Source organism: Dermacentor variabilis, chromosome 5, assembly GCF_050947875.1.
Source record: "Dermacentor variabilis isolate Ectoservices chromosome 5, ASM5094787v1, whole genome shotgun sequence".
NCBI lineage: Eukaryota > Metazoa > Arthropoda > Arachnida > Ixodida > Ixodidae > Dermacentor > Dermacentor variabilis.
In genome coordinates this window covers 145,539,193-145,561,425 of record NC_134572.1, presented here as the reverse complement: position 1 = coordinate 145,561,425, position 22,233 = coordinate 145,539,193, and the positions used below count along the sequence as shown (strand labels likewise).

Here is a 22,233-nt window from a genome sequence, read left to right as displayed (position 1 = left end):
AGGGTCCCGTGGCAGTCTTGAACTTTGGAACCGTCGCCTGTATTTTCCGTATGCTGTAATTAACCTGAACTGTAATAATGAGATTGATTGATTGATTGATTGATTGATTGATTGATTGATTGATTGATTGATTGATTGATTGATTGATTGATTGATTGTCACGATGGTGAAGGCAATGCCCTCTTGTCGAAACGTTGGCTCCAGCTCGAGGCATATCTTGTTCGACTGTTGTCGATCGCTTAAAGTTCGCCACCATCTTTTGGACTCGCTTTCTTGTTCTACCTTCCTTGTTCGTGGGCGTTGCACTGCAGTTGTGAAGCGAAAAGAAGCAATTGTTACGCATGCGCAGTTTAAAACACTTCGAGCAGGCGATTAGAACGCCAGGAAAGAAGACTGATGACCTCAGCACTCGCGTTTATATATATATATTTTAATCAAGTTGTTGCCGTACATCGGCTTCAGTTGCGAAATTTTTGAAAGTAGTGACATGGACTGCAGCGGCTTCAAAGGAAATTTCGAAGGACGGTGATTAGTTTATGCGTGATTGCGTAGGCACACTGCTTTGTAGTGGACTCGGGTGTGACCATTAACTTTATTCTTTCGCTCTTACTGTCGTCTGAATGAAAGCTTCGTTGGTCCTCTATCGTTGCGCAAGATGAAACAACAGCAAAAATAATGAGTGGGTGCTTTATAGACGCCGACTTTCAGAAGAACGGTGTAATAACGCGGATGCATCGCGCTTTTAATCCCGCGCAATTAAGTGTGCTCCGCGAAGCGCGGCCTTCTGAAAAAAAGAAATGATATAATCGCTCTCGTAAAAATTCTGTCTCGCTGTCTTAGTGACGGCTACCTGATAGCCGTAATTAAGCTCGTCGAGAAGGCGCGAGAAAAAAAAAAAAAGTCGTAGGAGGCGAAGACAGCAAAATTCCGGTCGCAATTATTTTCTCTTTAATGCGTAAACGGGGGACGAGAAGGCTTGCGGAGCTAATACCAGTCAACAACTCACGCCGTGCCAGCCAGACGCCGAGTGGATGCGCGAGAGCCTTCCGTGCCAACGGGAACGCGTGGAGCAGGAAGAGCAGAAAGAAGTATGACTCAGCAAGAAAACGCCGCGCTCATTTGTGGTCGGCGCTGGACGACACCCCGGAATTAGCAGCGACTTATGACGCACGCTCGTCACTTAAAGAAGGGGTGTGTATGAGGGGGAGAGAAAAGGGGAGAGGAGCCAGCGCGCGACGTCTTCTATCCGGCTCCGCGTGCCTACTATTACTACCTACTGTACATACAGCGAGCAAGGTTTCGCCCACAAACTGTTTGTTTTCTTTCTTGGTCGCGGCTTTAGTGGGTGCAGCTGCGCGCGCACTCTCTCCTTATACGTGTGCCACGGTTTAACAGCGGCGCTGTCACTGTCTTTCGCGAAAATCCCGCGCGTCTTTCACCGCCGGCGTGGAGCAACCCTCACCGAGGCGTGAACACAAATCCGAAGAGGGCGTCGAGAGTGGGAAAGGCATGGAAGACTCCGGTAGCTGGTCCAACCACGTGCAGCACCTCCCCACCCCCCCTCCTCGCGCACCAAAGTCTCGGGCTAAACTTTTAATGCTCGCCGAAGTGACGAAAAGGGGGAAGAGAGGGGAGGGGGGGTTCAGGCGGGCAGTGCCGCCTCCCAGCCGCGAAGGATGTCTCGCGGGGGAGGGATTTAAGGAGCCGCGCATTGTTCTTAATAGGCCCCTCTGGAACCATCGCTTCCACGTTCATCCGTCGCCTCAGCGCGGTGGTATATAGCGCGGGCTTCTTCTGTGAGCGCGCATCCAATGCCGTCGACTTCTCCTTTGCTTCGTCTTGCTTTTCCATTGATTATTTTTCCTTTCATTTTGTTTGCGCCGACTTGTGCCACCACGCAGTGCATGCGGCGGAAGTTGGGCGAAAGAGCCGCAGAACAAGCACATTCGCGTCGTTCAAAGTCCATCCCGTCCCGGGCGAACTTCGGTGTTCCGGTGTGGACCCTGTGTAGCGGTAGCGGAAGGAGATGGAGGCTTCTGTCTTCTTCTTCTTCCTTGTCTTTTTTTATCCCAATGTGCAATTCTCGGTGGACTTCCGCACTTGCTTTGCGTAGTTTGATGGTGTCACTGAAAGATGGTGTAGGCGGGAACAGCGTGTACTCGAGCAGTCCAGTCCAAGGGTTGCAGAGAGAGAGAGAGAGAGAGAGAGAGAGAGAGAGAGAGAGAGAGCTTGACCCGAAAGAAAGCAGGAATGTTAATTTGGATTTCGTACGGCTTGCAACATTACCCTAAGAGAAGGGAACGAGCAATCGGGAACTGCGAGTGAAATAAATAAGTAACGCGGCCGGGAAAATGTTCGCACCAGGATCGGGAAGCGAAATGTACCGATGAGTGCATTAGCAGGAAGCGAGAGAGAGAGAGAGAGAGAGAGAGAGAGAGAGAGAGAGAGAGAGAGAGAGGGGGGAAGGAAGGAAGGAAGGAAGGAAGGAAGGAAGGAAGGAAGGAAGGAAGGTTAAGCAGACTGAGTCCAGTTTGCTACACTACACGTGGGGAGGGGAGGGGTGTGAAAGAGAAAGAAAGAAAACATGTGTCTATATCGCACTTTCACAGGAAGCCAGACTGACAAATCCAGCTACGAGATGCCCGCCTGCAGTTTTCTCTACGCATGGCTAGCTAAGCTCTTTGATCCATGAAAGTTTGGGTATGCTTTAGAAAGACGGGCGTTCGTTTGAGATTGTGTCATTAAAGCTTAAACGAAAGGCAACTCATGATTCGCAATTACGTTGCTGTGCCTACAAGCACTTTCAGGATGTTTCAGGATGCAGTTACAAGCCGCCTACATTGATTATTCTCTCTTTTAGTTTTCATCCGAGATCTTCCCTAGAATCAATCATGCATTCCCGGTTCGGTGAGACCCACCTTCGGTCACCGCCGGCTTTGTCCATTTTCGGTTAGTCAAGGTTGGTTTACAGCTGTAGAAGGATCGACATTTGGGCGAGTTGGTACTGGTTGAACATCTTGAAGGGGCAGCGCGAAAAAACGACGACAGAAGGCAGGAACACACAGGACAGCTTCTGTCCCGCCTTTATTTGTGCCGTTTCTGCTTTTAATGGCACGATGGTTTTCCTTTTATAGTGGGAAGCTTGTGTGGCCTACATGTTTCGGTCGGAAATGCTCGTTTTGCAACCGTGCTGAAACGGATACTCCACAAAAATGGTTTCCTCGTTTTTCGTTAGGCAGCGTGTTAGTCAGCGTACGTTGTTCGCGATTGCAAAGAGGCGTGCGGGACGCTCTGGTACTCTTATAACCTTCGCTGTTTTCTGTGCATCGATGCCGATTTCGGCTTTACTCGGCGCTGAGCGTGTTAAATTATTCACGCTTCGAATGGTGCTTCGTGCTTGATGCGTTTTACGTTGATTCACGATCAATTTTTCGGTCCCATTTAGAAAAGGAGGCAGAGCTGGGTCGGCGCATCGTCTGAACAATTTGCCGATTCGTGGCTCCTGGTGTAATTTCTCTTTTTTCTTCTTTTGTTGTTAATCGTCTTGATAATTAAACGATGCTAGCGGGAAAGATGAAGTTTGAATCATTTAATATGCGCGACAGCACCATTTGTCTCCATGCAGATGACAGGTACTCCATGAAGCCAAACGCATCGATAGCACTGTATGCAATAGTTCTTCCTTTTTTTTTTCAATTCTTATTGTGTGTGTACTCTTGGCCCGCGTGGGCAACACGCCAGGTAAGCTGAGTAACCTAAATCGGCCAACTTTTCATCATACCTAATCGATATCGATGTTTGCATTGCCTGGTGTCACTGTTTTGGCGAAATCCAAAATGTTTGGCGTCGTTCGTTGATTTCACTGCTGATAATGAATTATTTGAGTTTTGGAGTGTTACGTGCCAAAACCATGATTTGATTATGAGGCACACGGTGGTGGGGGACTCCGGGTTAATTTTGCCCGCCAGGGGATCTTTAACGTGGCGCACCCCAATGCACGGGGCACGGACGTCTTTGCATTTCGACCCCATCGAAATGCCGCCACCGCGGCCGAGGTTTGATCCCGCGACCTCGTGCTTAGCAGCGCAACACCATAGCCGCTAAGCCGTCGCGGCGGGTACAACTGGTAATCAGGACAGCGTTGTAAGAGAAGAGGACTGCCAGTACACTTTGGCGCGCTTGGGTGCTGCAAAAGTAGAAAATACATTTTGCTGAGGTCATTCTGAGTGCTAAGTGACATTATATCTTTACTCTTCTTGCTTTCATATATTTATCAATGTTATAATCATTCAAAAATCAATTCCTCCAACAATCATTTTATGCGTCACCCCATTCCCCTTATTGAATGTGCGCCACTACCTATTAATGCGAGGAATTCTTCGCCGATTTCAGTCACCTTTAGTCTACCTGTGCGTTAACCTCTTATGCCACGATGCCGTGGTAGTCGTTTCTTTAAAGCTGGCTATATTTTTAGGCATATTGTCACCATTAAGAAACGAAAAGGTTTATGCGCAGTGAAGTGAGAGCGGAGAAGTTTAAGTCCGACTTACTGTTGGTCTGTTTTCTCACGGTGACTTGGCCGCGTATTGGGCCGCGCTCACAAATGATATTGTTTTTTAAGTTCTCGTTGACAATGGCCGGACGGCTTGCGCTAATAATACGTCCAAGGCCAGGATTGGCTGACGCTTGCTCCTAAGAACACTTCTAGCTCAAAGACGTTTTTTTTTTTTTTAATGCGGACCCTTGTTCTTGTTGATGCAGTGCCTCCGGAACCCCCGAAGATCGTGCAAGGTGAATTTCTGAAGACGACTGCCGGCATGACCGTCGAACTGACCTGCGAGTCTCATGCCGGGAAGCCACCCGCAGAGGTAAGGAACGCGCGTTTCCCGTCATACCCTCATGGCCGGAGCGGCAAGCCCTAACTGGAAAGATTGAAGGCGCAAAGTGTTCGAGGGGCATTATAGCGAGCAGACCTTTTCCTACTTCCCAAGTACAGTTAGTAGAGAGAGAGAGAAGAATACAGGAAGGCAGGGATGCTAACCAGTCAATAGTCTGGTTGGCTACCTTACACTGGGGGAAGGGAGAAGGGGAAGAGAAAGAAGGGAGAGAGAAGGTGTAGAGACGTGTACGGACATCACTTCAGTTAAAGGCGCTCGAGCAAACCAGAAGTTCTGAGAAAACACAACAGTGCCTTCACTGCCTTCTGAGCCGATGGTCGGTCGGGACGGTGCTCTAATATTGTCTGTGCACTCAGCGGACGATCGTCTAGTTTCCTCAATGTGTGGAATTATTGGCCGACCGAGCCCGCGATGTTCCGGCAGAAAAATATCTTGTGTGTCTGAAAAAATAATATCTAAACGTTTCTAGCTGTCTAGAAGAATTGTAAACTGGGCAAAATGGTACTAGTTCGTAAAATAGCAACCAGGCTGTTGATTCTTGCTGCGATTTGCAAATCAGGCGCTTCCGGTGTTCGTTCGCTTCGCATGTTGAGCAGAAAGGCTATTTGGCTGCCGTTCGTAACTTAAAGGCCACCTGAGTACAAATTTTGCGAACCTTGTTCATGTGCAAACGACTTGAACGACCTTAGAGATATGTCGAACCTACCTGCAGAAGAAACTTTTAAAAAATATTTATTGAAATGAAACATTGATACGCAAAACATTAGGAAGGAAGGCGAGACAATCGACAGCGTCTATTTGATTTCATTACTGAATATTGTGGTGAGAGTTCAAAGAAATAAAACCATATGCCTCCTAATGGGTGGTGTTCGTATGAAGAAATAATTTTATCCATTCCTTTTTTCTCGGTCTCCGCGCAAACGCGCACTAATGAAGCCAGAAAGTCGATTTTTTTCTTTTTCAATAGGAATACAAGTAGTGCTCGCGCTGGTTCGCGAAGCCTCCTGTACGTCATATCTGCCTCCAAGATGTGTAATCACTGAACGTTTTACTTGCATTAGCAAGTTATTCCGCGTGTTTGCATTGATTCGTGTTATCTTGTCTGAAGCCTTTCGTGTGTCATTGACCTAGTCACATAAGGAAAAGAACTGAAAAACAGAAATTCACAGATGCGGATAGAAAGCTGGGAAGCAACAAACATCATTCACCTGGCGCACGCGCGATGGCGCCACAATAGCGTGTCGCAGCAAACGCAAAAAAGTCACCAAGGCGCGTAGTGACCGCAACAGGGGGCGGACACTCCGTATACATCCCATTGGCCGTTTTCGAGCAGACGCTCTTTCGACGCTAGCGCTAAGGTCCCCTTCAGTTACGGCCCTAACCAATGGGCGACGCATTAAGCAAAATGGCGACGTTGTCATGGCAACAGCAACAGCAGCCGCGCGGCACCTCCTCTCCCAAACGTTTTTCTTTCCTTTTTGTTTTTATTATGCCGACCCGCTCCACTCCCTTTCCCCCTTTCCCCCATGCCGCGCGCGCGGCTAACTTTTTTTTGTTTTTACCCGTAAGCGGCGCGTTTTTTCTTTTTTATAGCGCGCTTGTTACCGCGTGCCACGCGCCAGCTCGCAAGCAATGCGCGCGCTACGCCGCGCATTGGCATTGCTTGCGAGCTGGCGCGTAGTGCGCCGTGGGCTATGCGTTGGCACGCACGCAGTCTTGCCCATACTTATATTATACCAGCATGTGCCGGGACATAAAAAAAATTCCACTTTCAACACAACAGATGTTTAATCTCGCTTTATTGACTTCGTTTCCGAAAAGAGATTTTTCTTACAGCGTGGTGTGATACACGCTCAAAAAATGAGCAAAAGTGAGAGGTGCATGACATATACAAGAGTACTAAAGACAAGAGTTAACAGATGGTGAAATAACAAAAGAAAGTGCTAGAAAACGCGAAGGCCATTTCATGTACATACATATAAAACAAGATTTTTATATAACGTCCTCAAGACCTAAATGTAGACGAGCTCCTGATATGTGCACTAAGATATTGCACAAAATTGGACGACGTGTATGACATAGTCATGACAACTATAAAAAGGGAAAACTCACTAGTAATGGCAAAAACAATGACACGCAAAATACCTGAAAGATAGAATAAAATGCTAACATTGTTTGATTGAGAGCCATACCAAAAGAAAGCTTACTTATAAATCTGCACGAAAGTATATGAAATGCTTGACATGTTCATTACCGCTGAACAAATTGAAAAAAAAAACATGGCAGAAAAAAATAACATTGTACTAAAAACTGAAACACACATTATCACATTATTTTGCACTTGGCCACAACTTGAGTAACAGTGGCAAGGGAACAGAAGATAGTCGGCTTTTGCAGCAGCACATAGAAAACATTCGCAGAAAGGCTTATTCCTCAATCAAAGACCAGGTAAAACAGGCCAACACGGCTTTTCTTTCTACCCGAATGCAATGCTTAGCAATAAAATTACGTCACTTAAGGCACTAAGTCGTACCTACTGGGCTCTCCCTTGTATAATAAACACGCACTGCAAAAATCTGCATGTAGGACACTTGCAATGCTCATGCTTTCCAGAGGAAAAAAAAAGCGTATCATGCCTACACATGAAGGTTGTTCGTGCAGTTTTCCCATCGGGGGTTACTGAGATAGTACACAAACACTAACAGTAATTTTTCAGCTGTTAGTCGGTTTGTAGAACGTGATACACAGAAAAAGCACTGAGGGCGGTATGGAAAGCTGGGCAAGTTACTGAAGTTGCAGAATGAGACTTGGCACAGAAAAACACAAGTCACAGACAAGGTGACAATGAGGAGGAACATCTATTTGTCAGCTTTCTCTACCGGGAAGAGGCAAGTGTAGCACAATCAAGGCGCAACGACGTCCGGAGCCTCATGGAGTACACAAATGGACAGGGCTGTATTCGTGTACATGCGCCTTCTGATGTCCTTGGGTCTGAGCGCTCACCTGTTGTCTTTAGGCACCCGGAACAACCTTGCAGGACTTGTTTTTGAGGTATTTGTGCACCACTGCACGATGCACGAGCGGTACGAGTCGTGAAACGGGTGAAACATCGCGGAGCACAAGCACACAGCTACCGAGGACCACAGAACTGACGAAACTAGCCACGTCGGTCAACGCACAGCAGCGCACGCATCTCGATGACAGTAGATAACAAAAAGAAAGCGTTACGTAGCGGACTAAGCAGCAGCCGGGCCGGCGGGGATGGCACGGCGGCGCGGACGCGTAGACAGTCGAAGGAGAGGGAGTTGAGAGGGTATTACGAGAGAGGGCGTAGAGAGAGGAGTTGAGCGTGAGGAAGGGCTTGGTCACCTGGATCGGCGCGCGTGCGCGCGGCGATCTACGAGGCCGTGCAAGGGAAACAGATTTTTGCGTCGCCCATTACAGAGATGGCGCCAATTTCCTGTGCCACCGGAACCGGGGAGTGTCCCCCCCCTGACCGCAACCCGCGTGAATTCATCAGCGGGGCACTTAAAGCGGCGACTGACGAGCAAGAGCAGGAGCGTCAGCGGCTACGCGTGAGAGGCCAGAACTTGCCATCGGGAGCCTTTCAATGCCAGCGTGATGTGAAGAGCATTTAGTTTGTTTTTATTGGACACTCCAGGCGCATTTCTGCCGTCGCCGTGATGTTCTGCATAAAGTCCAAGGGCGATAACATCATCGCAGCGCGCCGTATGCTGTATCTGCGAGTGAAAGCGTGCGAGGGTGAGCGGACGATGGTGGCTCAATCTCGCTCGCGCGTGGGAAGAAAGCGGGAAGAAAGGCGCTTTCTTCCGTCGTGCGCAAGGCATCAGGATACGGAAAGGGACGGGCGTTTTACTCCTGCGGCGGCTGCATATGGCGCGGGCGCGCGGGACCAATCTTGGAAGCGATCTGCGATGGCGACAGGGTGCGCGGAGCGCAGACAGTTTTTGTGTGCTGTGTCCTCGCCGCTTAGTTCGCGTTGAAGCGAGAGGCAGCACGAAGGTCAATCCGCTCGCTGCAGCTACCGCGCTTCCTCAGTCCCGCGTTTTGACAGCGAGTGTGCGCAGTCACCGAGTGAGATGTGTTCCGTGTTTGCTTGTGTGTGCGCCACACCACTCTTGTATATTTAGTTAGTAAGCGAATGTTTACAAGTTTATACGGCCTATAAAGCTACTATCATTACTTCGTATAGCTGTCTACTAATTTGCTATCGCAATCGATGCTTCGCCTTTCGGGCGAAACTGCTGCTTTCTTTTTTTTCGGCAAAGCTCGTTCTCACATAAGAAAAAAGAAAGTTGGCATTGTTTCGACACCGCGCGCACGTACAATGACGAATGCCCGCGCGCCGTCATGCCCACGGGCCTTGGGCGCATTTACATCATCCGAGCGTGTGTCGTCACACTCGCGGAGAACGCAGCCGCGCCACGGTACCGCGTGGATCCGGCGAACCCTCTCGCGCTCTCCACTATCTCTCCCTCACCATCTTTCCGCGTTCTCGTTCGGTCATGCCTGGATATTTCTTTTCTCCCGACGTGTATAGCACCTTGTAGAGATTCGCGCCGCACCGCGTGTTTCGATGGCAACCACATTTGTCATGTAATCAATCGCGTCCCTCCCACGTCCCTCCCTTTTTCACCTCTCCCAATTTCCTTCCCCTTGCTGGCAGCCTGGGACCTGGCGCAGACACGACCAGAACGTCGCACGCACGCTCGAGCGATTATAGCGAGGTAAAAAAAAAACGAAGAAAGTAATCGGTAAACAAACGATCATTCTAGAAGGGGGGTAAAAAGAAAGGCATGGGACAGGAACGGAGCGATCACGAAAGGGTGTAGTGTCGGGCGTCAGATCTGTACAGCCTGCCACCGTGACGTTCAATGTCTGTTCCTCGTCTGCTGACATTTCGCGGCGTTATTGTGTCGCGATATCTTTCTGTTTCTCTTTTCCCCCTTGTTTCTCTCTCTCTCTCTCTTTCTTTTTTACTCTAGGAAATCACGAAAAGGGGGAGGCAAACGGTTTTTTATTCGCTCACACGTACAAATTAGTTCGCGTGTCTTTCCGTCTTGCGCAGTTTCGTGAGCAATTTTTGTTTTTCGCCGCGCTCCCCTCTCATCGCCGCCCTTTCTGCGTGCCTGGAGGCGACACGCCGATCCGCGTGCGTGCTCGCGCGCGTTCGATTTCGCGGGCTCGGTTCAAACGCGTGCCGCACGCCGGGCTGCGCCCGCCGACGCAGCTGGCCCCGAGCACGTAGACACTTCGCCGGCCGCGTTTCCAACTCGGTTCGGGACGACGAACGGGTGAGAAATCGGGAACTAGGGAGGAGCGTGGTGGGAGGGGGAGATAGGCCAGACAGACAAATCTATGCGGCGGGAGAAGCAAAAGTGGGAAGAGCGAGGGAGAGACGTACCGATGAGGAAGAGAGTGAGTGAGAGAGAAACGGCGCCGGCAGTCGAAAAGGGAATGTGAAATATGCGCGAGCAATCACGGTAATGCGTGGAAAGCGATGCTTTTTTCCGCTCGGGCAATCGATTGGCGCGAATCCTGGAAATAATCAAGAAAGAACAATGGGAATGAGGGAATAGAAAGGAAGAAGGAAGGTGGAAAGGGAGGGCGCGCGCGCCTCTTCGGAACTCAATCGCAGCGCACCGGGCGTGGGCGGGTTCCGCTGCGATGGTTCGCTTGTCTCGTCTCAGGCACGCGGCTGTCGTCGCGCCCCGACCGGTACGTACGGATAGATGGAATCAAACGAAAGAACGAAATAAGCGAGTCAGTATTGGGAAGGGCTGCAAGGCAGTGATGCCTATAAGTCGCTCGTTTGGCGTGGCGCGACTTAGGTCGAAGCGTGTCGGGGGTGCGGTGAACGCGCGCTCGCGCCTCGTGCTTGCTCGCTTTTTTTTTCTCGCCTACTTCCGCCTTCGCTTTTACCGTACAGCCTCCGATCAGCCAAGCATGTCCCGTGGTGGGCGCTTGTCGCCCATTCGTAGCGAAAACTTTTTCGCGCCACAGAAGAAGAAGAAGAGGACGGTGGAGTTGGATAGATCCTCGGGGCTTCTTCTTTTTGGCCCCGGGCGAGAGCTGAACTTTTGCGGCCTCGTGAACTTTAATCGCGTCACCTCGCGTATGCACCGCGTCGTCGTCTCGCTTCTCCCGCCAGCGTTTGTTCCTGCGTTTTGTTCCTGCGCTTCCTTTTCAGCTTCCTTAAAACGCAGCTTCGCGGTTTGCGTTTCGGAGAATTGTGAGCGTCGGGGAAATTAAGATGAAGGAAGGCGATCGCTTCCTGGTATACGCCCGGACGATTCGAGTCGGGGTAAATTGGGGACATATCGCTCGACCAGGCACTCTGAAAGCCTTTCTTTTTTTCTTTTTCTCTCCTGGAGATGAACTTTGTTCGGAATAGAAACCGACTCTCCACGTGTTGTAGAAAATGACGATTCGCCCGCGTTCTTTCGCCGAACCGGCTTAGTTTTGCATAAATGAACACTGAAGTTACACACTCAATCAATTTATACTTGTATAATATTCAGCAAAAAAAAAATATTTTCACTCAATTGGAGAACGAGAGGTTCAATATAACTGGAAAATATTAAGGCCCGGCTTTCCTTTCAGAAACTTCTTGCTGGTACCTCGGCGTCAGTGTGAGGACAGTAATTTCAAAGTTTTTTTTTTATTCCTCATGTTTGGGCCATATTGGCGGGAGGGGGGGGGGGGTGAAGTTCGCATACCTTTCGAAACTGAAGCCTTCGGTTCCTATTAAATGAGTGTTGTTTTGCTTTACCGATAAATGAGCAATCGGACCCGAACAGACGCTGTCTAAATGTTTGGCGCCGTTTCCTTAAGGTTAGCGCAACTGGGAGTGAGTGAAAGAAATTGAGAAAAACAAGAAAAAAACATGAGCCCTCCCCCCCTCCTCCCGTATCATGTTTTTGTTTGCTGTTCTTGTTCGTTTTTTGTTTTTCTATTCGTACAAGGAATCTACAGTGAGACATGTATAAATAGGAGACGCACTTGAACCGCGGGATTAAATTTGACGACAGACGGCTGTGCTCGCCCCTGTCGTTGCGGTTCGAGTGTTGCTTGTCTTTCTGGGCGCGAATTCGCCCGACAACAAAGCTTTAAAATTCTGAACTTCCACTTCTTGATCCGTATTATTTATTCATTCTTATTTTCGTTCGATTGTAATCGATCGTTCTTTATCGTCCGTCTCACCGATTGGTCGATCTCTGTAATAGCGAGGGCGCGGTTTCGTGCAAACCAATGGCGAAGGGCATAAAGAATTGAATACGAAAAAATAATCGTTATATATTACGGGCCGAGGTAGTGTTTCATATATTCACAGGCGCAACAGCGCGACATTATATGGCCCAGCCCGTGAGAGCGCCGTGCGTGTGTGCGGGCTTGTGTGTGTTTGAGTTCGTTCGTGCGTGCGCGTGCATGTGCGCGCGCGTGCTTTTTGTGTGCGTGTGTGTGTCATCCTGCATACGGCGAGAGCGCTGCCTTTGAGACGTCAGCTCGTGGTCTAAAGAGGCCCCCTCCCCTGCTTCGATTGTTGTCTTAAGAGCGATGCGACACTGCACGCGGTTCTAATAACCGGCTGTTCTTCTCGTCGCCGCAGCTGACGTGGCTGGACGGCAGCGGCAACGTGGTGACCAATGGTGTCGAGTACAAGACCGAGCCCATGTCAGACGGCAAGCGGGCGAACGCGGCGCTCACGTGGACGTTCAGCCCGAGCCGGGAGCACGACGGCAAGACCTTCACCTGCCGCTCCGAGAACAAGGCGCTCAAGCAACCCATGCTCGCCACCATACGCATGGAGGTCAAGTGTGAGTACATGTGGCGCCCCGTTGCTGGCCGGCCGCGCCTTCTGTTCTTTTTTCCCCTGTCCTCGATATAACTTACAGAGACAATCACTCGCAACCGCGATAGCGCGCTTTGACCAAAGACCTCTCACAGAGGAACTTATTTTAAAATACCGCCATCACAAGCCATCGCAGCAGAGGGCGACGAAGGCACTGTTGCGGTTTTTGAGGGCGACAGAATTGGACAGGCGGCTGTAGCCTGAACAGATGTTGATAGTGCGGCAAGTGTCACTGTGCTGTGCGATGACAGTATTCGGTGCCAGTGACCGATTGTGATTGTGTGTCTACGCTCCTTCCTTTCCTTATCTCTACTTTGTTACCACTTTACCTCCCCCTCCCCTCTCTCCCCAGTGTAGGGTAGCCAACCGGATCTTTTTCTCCGGTTAACCTCCCTGCCTTTCCCCTTTCCTCTCTCTCTCTCCCCTCCCCTGTTGGCAACTGAATGGTACGCACCTCTCTCTCAATAGTATACGGGGCACGGCTCTCGTAGCCATATCGCTTCAACAGGCGCTGCGATAGAGCCGCCCCTGTACGTCGCTAGCGGAACTCTGAAGCTCTGGAACACGTGGACGAAGGCGGTTTGGATTCTTGGGTTCTTCGTTGCAGCATTGGCGTCACATTATACAATTTAACTTCTTTTTTTGTCAGTCTGTGAAAAATCGTTGGCATTCGTGCGCATTTACTCTGCGTTAAAGGTTTGTTTTTCTTTTGCGTTCTTTTCCTAAATTCTTTCCACCCGTTCTTCTACGTCCCCAGTACAGGCTAGCCAACCGGAGATATGCTCTAGTTAGCTCCCTGTTTTCTTTTTTGCTTTACTTTTACTTCACTCGCTGTATCTCTCTGCTACACGCAACCGTTATTTGCGAGTTTGACACTCTTTCGGTTTATTTCTTCTTCTTTTGCTTTATTTTTGACGACACATGGTTTCGAAGCCTCGCACCAGCTATAGCCCAACGTCACCTGTACGCAATTTGTATAACCTATCTGTAGCCCGCAGAGGTCTAAATTGAGGGCCCCTTTGCGCGATTTTTCCTGAAAGACACCGCGCGCGGTCGATAGCCTCGTCCATCCACACGTCGTTCAGCTTCGGTATTTTTTCTTTTCAAGAAAAAAAAAAAGCACGTCGCGTCCCAATTTGTGCTTTCTCGAGCTCCTATACAGAATATACACGCATACAGTGCTCGTAAACGAGGGTTGCAATACCCGAAGCAACGTATGCGGGGCACCGTGCAACGAAGCACGCGTCGCGTTGGTTTTATCACTTCTCCTGTGCGTACCGTGTGTACATTTTGCCGAAAGAGATGCCTTCACTTCCAATCAAGGCTGCCGCTTTCCAACTCCCCCGAAAGGTTCTTCAAAGCGTACGAAAGTGTCAAGGGGAAATAGCGGCTTCGAAGCTGAACTGGGTCGCGAGACTTCGTTGCTGCTGAAGTAAATTTTCGATCACTCTTCTTGGCTGGCGCCATCAGGTGGCACTGCCTATTCTTGCGCGTATTCGGGGATTACAGTCTGTTAGCAGTAAGAGAAAGAGACTAAGTTCAAGTAATGTTGTAGCCGCGCTAAAAGAATAAATAAGTAAATAAAGTCTAGTTTTTCAAAAGCGACTCTTTTACTCGGCGCATTCATTACTTACAACACATTTCACGTCCCTAGCTGATGATGATGATGTGAGTGTCTCCTTTCCTGAACACATCTACGTGGTCCCAACTATCTAAATTTGGGGGCACATTTAGCATGCTTGTTCGTGTCGCTTTCCTTATTTTCACGCTCATAGAAAACATGTACTGATATCCATTTGCCACCCCATCCCCTCACCCCTAATCGTATGCTACACGATAAATCGGCGACCTTTTGCCAATTCCTTTAATGCGGACAGCATTCCTAGCATTGTTAGACCAGGTTTTCTTTCCGGCTACCTGTGTAACTGCGTAGCCAAATATATGGGCCGCTCAAGAAGATGGTTTGATCTAAACATGTGGCGCAATCCCGAAGGTAGTGCAGTCTAAAAGAAAAATGTGGTTCGTTCCTACGGGTATGTGTCACCGGGTATGTGATACTGGTTTGCGCCACACGGTATGTGCAAATCTTCGGTGAACCTCTTACACGTCAGCCTGGGTCATCGGGTACGCGCCACTGCGCATGCGCGTACTTCGTGGCAACTCCGCTAGATGACGCAGCGTGTCCGAAGAGAAGCGCGGGAGTTCACGCCTCACGTGCGACGCGGTGCGGCTATTCGCGTACTCGGATAGCGATCGTAGATCAGTTCTGCCGGAAAATATTTGTTGCGTCATTATAGTTCGGAAGATAGGAAACATGATATCACAGCGCTAGAAAATTTTTTTAAAAGACGGCTCACTGTTTTTAGAAGCTTTTAACACATTTACCGGAGCGTCGACACGGTGTATCTTGACGTGATGCGTGATGTCTAAACCTGAGATAGAGCAAAAGGTCGAGGCGTGCCTGCAATAAGTGAGCGTCTTGTCTGGTTTTGTCTTTCTCGTTTTCTTTTTTCTGTCTTTTTCTCTTTTTCTTTTCGCTCAATCGATTGATAAACGTGTAGCGTGTCCCAGAGTGGCCCGCAGTACGAAAGACACGAGGTACTGCGAAAAGGTTACCTCGCTGATGGCATTTTGAGTCAAATTCGCTTAATCGAGTTTTGAGGACACACGTTCGAGCGCGTAAATATAAAGTGAAATTCGTCTCGGGAGGCCCGAGTTGCGAAGGAGTAACTACTAAAGCTTGAGACGAAGCGAGAAAAAATAAATAATAATAAAATGCCGAAGCTAAGCGGTTATTGAACGAGTGGGGTAGACAGGGATAATAAAGGGCAGGCGAAGGAAAGAAAGAGATATTGAACGTGGGAGAGCGCAGTTAGATTCGACCAAATGCGCTGGCTTTGGTTCGATTACATTTCCGAGTTTTTATGTTACCTGTCTGGAGTCTCATTTCTTTTTTTTTCTTTTTTCTTGGGGGCGGTGTAGAGCATTTTATTTTTCGTTCCCGTTTTTGTATTACAGTGTGCCACCGTTCAATGGCTCCACGAGAGGGAAGCACCGTCGATTGTTGTCGCAGACACGAATAAACGGGTGGCCCAGTGCGTCTAGTGGCGAGGAGAGAAATATAGCCGTTCCTTTCTCGCACTGCGGTTCCTTCTTTATCATTTTTTTTTTTCGAGAAAGTACGGGAAAGCCACTTCTAAGCAAGCTTATCGGCGTTGGCGGTATCAGAGTCTGCGCAGAATAAGAGCGAAACACGCAAGGCACGACGGGAATTCCAATTTACTCGCAGCGCACACCTCTTCATGCTGCCTGTCGGTTTCTCACCATCTTTCTTTCTTCCTTTCTTTCTTTCTTTCTTTCTTTTGAGCGAAGCAGCCTCTTGACGTAGGCCTAGGGTTTCGCTGCTACTTGCCGACTTTTCTTGTTATCTCGGATACCTGTTGACCGATGCGCGAGTGTCCTACGTCGTATTTGCGTTGGCTCACGTTCGCCAAGTTTTGTGAACGGATGTCATTCTTCTTGCCGTGAGACTTGGCCACATCTACGCTGTCCGCATCGTTTTTTCTTTTTTTCTTTTTTTTGCTCCGTGGGTTCTACCGTTACTCCGCGTCTTTCTCTTTTTTTCTCTTTCGCTCCGTGCGTTCTGCCGTTACTTTCGTATACGTTTTACCTGGTTCCTTGTACATCTACTGCGCTTCCCTGAATAGAGACGGCAAACTCTCGCTACTATAAAGTGTGTCTATCGTAAAAGCCAGGGAGGCCCTGTGTGCGCGTTGTGGACGCAACTTGTGTGTGTACACTTCCTGGATGCAGAAACCTGTACACCGTGCGGCGGACCATCGGGCGTGCGGATTTTGCCGGAGCGATCTCTCTCATTCCTCGAAATATTTTGGAAATACCGAGACACAAAAAAGAAGCAAATAAGATTGACTATATATATATCCATATACAGAGTCCTCTACTGACTCTGCTCCCAACTCGATACTGATCGAATGTCCCGGCAGATGGAACTTTAAGATAGTTTGTTGCGCTCTAGCGGCGGCGCAGTGGCAAGATGCGGTTATTTCGGTAGGTGCCAGGAGAACGCTTTCATTCGATTTAGCACTCGCCACGTCGTTCTTCATCGCGGACGGCACCTCTGCAGTCGGTAAAACCGCGTCGATCCCTTTACGAATGCCAAGTTGTCTCGTCTCCTACTATGTCCCAACGCCGTGACTCCCAATCACGCGCCCGCGTACGCGCCTGCAACTTGTAGGCGATGGCGTTGTAGTGAGGACTAACCAGTTCATTAGCTTTCCTAAATTCATTCTCTGCCCCACCTCCCCGCGCCTTATTTCACGCGCCTTTCTGCGACATGGCTCCAGATATGCATGTCTTTAGTGACTTTCATTGCGACTTCAATTATATGGACACTTAAGGCGCATTTCTGCTTTCGCCGTCGCCGTGAGGTTCCGTATAGAGTCCAGGGGGCGGATAAAACCGTCGCCGCGCGCCGTATGCTGTATGTGTGAGTGAAAACTTGCGAAGATGAGCCTGCGAACGCGGTTGAATCTCGCGTACACGATCGACGAACGCGGGCCGGAAGTGTGCCCTCTCCTGTCGCGCGCGAGGCAGGGGGGTCAGGCAAGGGAGGAGGGGCGTTCTTCTCCGGCGCCTGCTAGGGGGATGGGTGCCTCGATGTCCTCCTCGCCCGCCGCTCCGTACAGAGTGGAGACAACCGCGGCGTCTACTACGGCGTTGAGCCCGCGAATGGCGGACGCTGTAGGGACGCGTTGCCGGTGTTCGTGTGTCTTGAAAGCGACCTGCGACGTGAGCAAAGTGCGCGCCCGCGCAGCTAGTTGGTTCGAATTCATAATAGAATGTGTAAGCGTGAGTGAACAAGGAAGCAGAAAGAAGCAGACACACAAAAACAGCTCTGTCTGCCTGTGCCTCTTTCTTTCTACGTCCTCGTTCAGTCACGCTTACACATTCTGTCTTTGTTAATTTAGTTAGTAAGCGAATGTTTACAAGTTTATACGGCCGCTAAATCTAGTATCCTCACTTGGTACAGTTAGCCACTAATTTGCCATCGCTATCGGTGCTTCGCCTTTCGGGCAAAACTGCGACATTTGTTGTTACGGTCATTATCCCCCCTCTTTCTTTCGTGTGTGGCGTTGGGCACGTACTTTCTTTCATTGCGTATTGCTGTTATCCGAGAAGCAGCAGCCAGTGCCTTTTTTGCAGGCTTTAATACTTCCTTAGCATAATGTATTCAAAAAATGGCTGTGGCTTAGCTAAGGTTAAGCCCAGGATGCGAAGCATACTAGCCTTTATTTTAGTTGTTGAACCACTGTTTAGCCTGGTGAACTGCTGTTGCTTGGCTATATTTGGTTCGGCTAGACGAAGAAATAACTCATGCGTTACTCTGCTTATTCCTTTACTTTCAAACCAATATCGGTATTCTTGCGTCTGTAGTAAAACCATCTCTTCTGCGAGCTGCTCCTTTCGTTTCTCGCTTTGCCTCTTCCTGTAAGCACTTTCCTTTTAGAGACGCTGTTGCCTCTGTTCCGGAGTTTCTTCGGCACGTATTCTCCGCTTGGTTGCATTTCGCCGCTCCGAGCGAGTAGAAGTACTCCCAGATACACTCGCAACTTCATCCTTTACCTCGGACTCTGTGGAGGAACGCTGCTGTTTAGCCGCGTACTGTGCACGTCGCTTGGCAAGCCGAACTTCTCGTTCTTCGGCCGTTTCCGTGGCTCTTTGTAACTTGCGCTTTGCGGTCTGACGAGCGGCCCTTTCCTTTCCCGCCATCGCGCTATACAACTGGCCTCGACGAGAGCGCGCCGCTCTTTTATACAGCTGTTATGACGCCAGTGCCCTAGCGGGTGGAACGGGAGTTAGGCCGCAGCACCGGCTGTGCGACCGCAGGCGAGCGCAAGAGTTGAGCCCGGCTTGCAGCTGTTGTGACGTCAGTGCCCTAGCGGGAGGAGCGGGAGTTAGGCCGCAGTACCATCTGTGCGACCGCAGGCGAGCGCACGAGCTGAGACCCGGCTATGTAGCTACGCGGCCGCAAGCGAGCGCACGAGTTGAGCCTCCGCTTTTGCAGCTGTTATGACGTCATATGGTAGCTACGCGGCCGCGCGCGGCGCAGCAAGGAAGAGCGTGGTTGTGCGGCTAGTATGCTTCGCATAAAAACCGTCTCGGACCGTTTTAAGTTCGCGTAGTTACCATCGCCAATAATGCCGTACCAGGTTCACTTCACTTTCTCCATTACCTCAAAACAACTTTCAGCGTAGCCGGCTCCTAGTGACTCAAAAGGGGCGTTCGTGGCTACAATAGTAGCCTCGTGGCTAGCACCAGGTTGAGGCTACTCCGTGTGGAACCCAGTCTTCCTTGGTGCTCGCTGTCAGATCATCCCTATCTTACCAGGGCCTCAGTCACGCTCTCCGATCGCTTCTCGTTTTCGTTTTAACGTTTAGCTGCCACCTTTGTTTTGTTTTGTTCTTTCCGCATTGCCTAACCGCGTTTCCTCTCTTTCGGTGCAGATCCTCCCGATATCACCTTGACGGTGGAGTCCGACAAGATATCGGAGTTCGACGACGTCCGGTTTCACTGTCAAGCCACGGCCAACCCGTCAGACATCGTGTACAAGTGGTACAGGTAAGATAAGCTGCTGCCCCTGGCGTCGATTGGGGAGCCATCTATTACTCCTTTGCCGGAGACCGAATCGAAATCGATTCACCCGGTACTTTTTGAGAGGCGAATCGAGGAAGTTTCATTAAAAAATATGCAGACGCGAGACGGTCGATTGTTTCCTCTTTCTTCTCGTTAAAAATTCAGTTATCTCCCTGTCTTTTCTTATTACTTTCTTGTGTTCGATCCGGAGAAAGAAGTATTGAGTGCACTTGCTTTGACCGAGTCGGCCTCCTCCTTTGATGGCGCTCTTAGTTGCATGCATTACCCTTGCTATGCAGGGCAGGAAGCCGCAGAGACACGTGCAGGCAATGAATCGATCAGCTTACCGCTATCGCTCGAGTTTACTTTGCAGCGTCACGTCAGCGCATGTCGAGTGCTTCTTGACGTTCGCAAACCGATAGACGCGCTCGCGACAACGAATAGATCGGACCAGCTGTACCAGAACGTGCGTGCCTGTCGTTGACGCGTGAGTAGAACGCGTGTAGAACACGAGGCAACGAAATCGCTCGCCAACTCTCTCGGACGCGACCGCGGCGGACTCGGCGATTTTCACCGCGTTTTACGAGGAAGGGTCTCCGCCGCAAGTGATTTCCATCACAGCCCTGAGGCTCCCGCTTTCGTCACCCTTTTTTATATTATTGCGGGAAACGACTCGTAGCTCAAGCTCCGTGCGCAGCGGATTTCGCAAAGGAAGAGATCACGCGGTGCGTACAGACACATACGAACACTGCCCCTGTACTCCACGGGGTGTGTATGTGCGTGTGTGCTGTGCGCGTGGCTGAGCGGATCGGGGCGTTGACTTTCTTTCTGAGTGACGTTAATAGTTTACATATGAGCCGCTCTTGTTTTCTTTCTTGCCGCGCTTGCTCGGCGAACCTCCCAAAAGTGCAACGCGCACAGCTGCTGCGCCCCGCGGAGCAGAAAGAGAGTATCTTAATGACAGGGACGTGCTTTGAAATATTCAAAAGTGTCGCTTCGTCGTTCCCGACCGAAAGGTGCCTCCCTTCTTCCCCCTTATCCCCGACGCGCTGCATTGCGAATGCGTGAGCAGCAGCCGGAGCATTCGGGAGAACAGCGATCCCCTAAAGCAGCGTGTGTGTGTGTGTGTGCGTGTATGTGTGTGTGTGTGTGTGTGTGTGTGTGTGTGTGTGTGTGTGTGTGTGTGTGTGTGTGTGTGCGTGTGCGGGGGGGGGGCTCTGTGGGAGGGTGTGAGGAACAATGGGGGTCGGTGGGGAACGGAAAGTGGCGGGGGGGGGGGGGGGGGTCACTGCTTGGCACACGCAACAACGCAGGCTCCCGCTGCGCCATTGAGGTTAGTGGTAAGGGCGGGCCAACACTGAGTAGGCATTCGTCGCCGTGTCTTGAATGCAAGATGCAAACGCTTTGCGCAGGCCACTCGCGTTTGTCGTTGCCATCGCGTGTAGTTGCGCCGAGGGAACGGAGGAACGCGCCTATGCATCGCAGTTGCCGCGGGAGTCGCTGTTACACCATTGCACGCGTGTGCGTACGTGTGTGTGCGTGCGTGCGTGTGTGACCCGTTATGCTAAACGAGAAGGCGCTCGCAAGAGACGAAAAACAAAAAAAAGAGCCCGATCTAGTAATGTGGGAACTTTCGACATGCCGCGCGCTTCCGAAGTTGGAAGCATAATGGCACGCTCGACGCGCGCCCATGTGCATGACTCTCTGCCGCACCGGCGAAGTAATGACCGCGCGAAGCCGTTTCACTACGGCCGATGGCCTGTTCGCGGCAAAAGGAACGTGGCGACGAATATGTAACCGGGGCATGTTAGGGGACTGAAGCAATGCGCAGGTGTAGCGGCCGTTATGGTGTTTCGTGAATGAATCGCGTGCTGTTCTCAACCTTGTACAAACGCCTGTCATAAAACTGAAAAGGGACTACCAGTTTATTCTGTCATTTTTTGTTTCTTGCCCTATTGTAAATTCGCAGCAATAAAATAATCAGGTGAATCTACAAATTTGTCGTTCCTCATAAAAACGATTCGTTTTAATAGGCGCCGTCCTTTCCTTTTTCTTTATCAATTAGTGGCGATGGATTGTTTTAACTCGACCTTGCACAGATTAGCTAACTTAGAATTGAAAGGTCAAACCGAAAGCATTAGGGGACGGATTCCACTCGAGCGAAATTCTAAGGAGCTACAGCTATAGCATCAAAGAGCTTCATTTTAGTATAGAGTATAAAACAGGTGCAATGCTCACATAAATGGTAAAGATTCATTGTACCTACATGCGCATTCTAGTAATTGCTGCAAGGAGCCTACGCCGGCGACTTCGCAGGAACAGCGTCGATCCCAGTTTCACATGAAATTGCGTCTTCGTTGCATCGAGGGCGGGTCGAAGGTTGGACACCGGAGTCCAGCGGGGTGGTGCGACACCGTGGGTCGGATTTTCCAGACTGCGCGCCAGTTACAACTATCCGAACTGAATTTAAGTTGAATTGAATTGTGCGGTTTTACGTGCCAAAACCACGATTTTGAATATGAGGCACGCTGTAGTGGGGGACTCCGGAATAATTTCGACCACCAGGGAATCTTTAACGTGCCCCCAATGCACAGGAAATGGGAGTTATCGCATTTCGCCCCCATCGAGATGTGGCCGCTGCGTCTGGGATTTGATCCCGCGACCTCGTGTTTAGCAGCGCAATACCATAGCCGCTAAGCCACCGTGGCGGGTATCCGATTGGCCGAGAAGACGGACATTGAATTTCCTTCGACGACCGAAAGGGGGAAATGAACTGCTTAAAAAGCGGAGCTCGGGTGTTGGAGAGGT

General features: G+C 50.1%; 1 protein-coding gene across 4 annotated transcripts in view; it reads left to right on the top strand.

Moving 5' to 3' along the window:
• The window catches only part of LOC142583217 (irregular chiasm C-roughest protein-like), a 188,198-nt gene that overhangs the window by 143,928 nt on the left and 22,037 nt on the right, over positions 1-22,233 (top strand). For all 4 annotated transcript variants that reach the window (XM_075693583.1, XM_075693584.1, XM_075693585.1 and 1 more), the window contains 3 exons: positions 4,762-4,868; positions 12,529-12,736; positions 19,296-19,410. In XM_075693583.1, the coding sequence (XP_075549698.1) occupies positions 4,762-4,868; positions 12,529-12,736; positions 19,296-19,410 (430 nt within the window). The remainder of the gene's footprint in view (positions 1-4,761; positions 4,869-12,528; positions 12,737-19,295; positions 19,411-22,233) is intronic.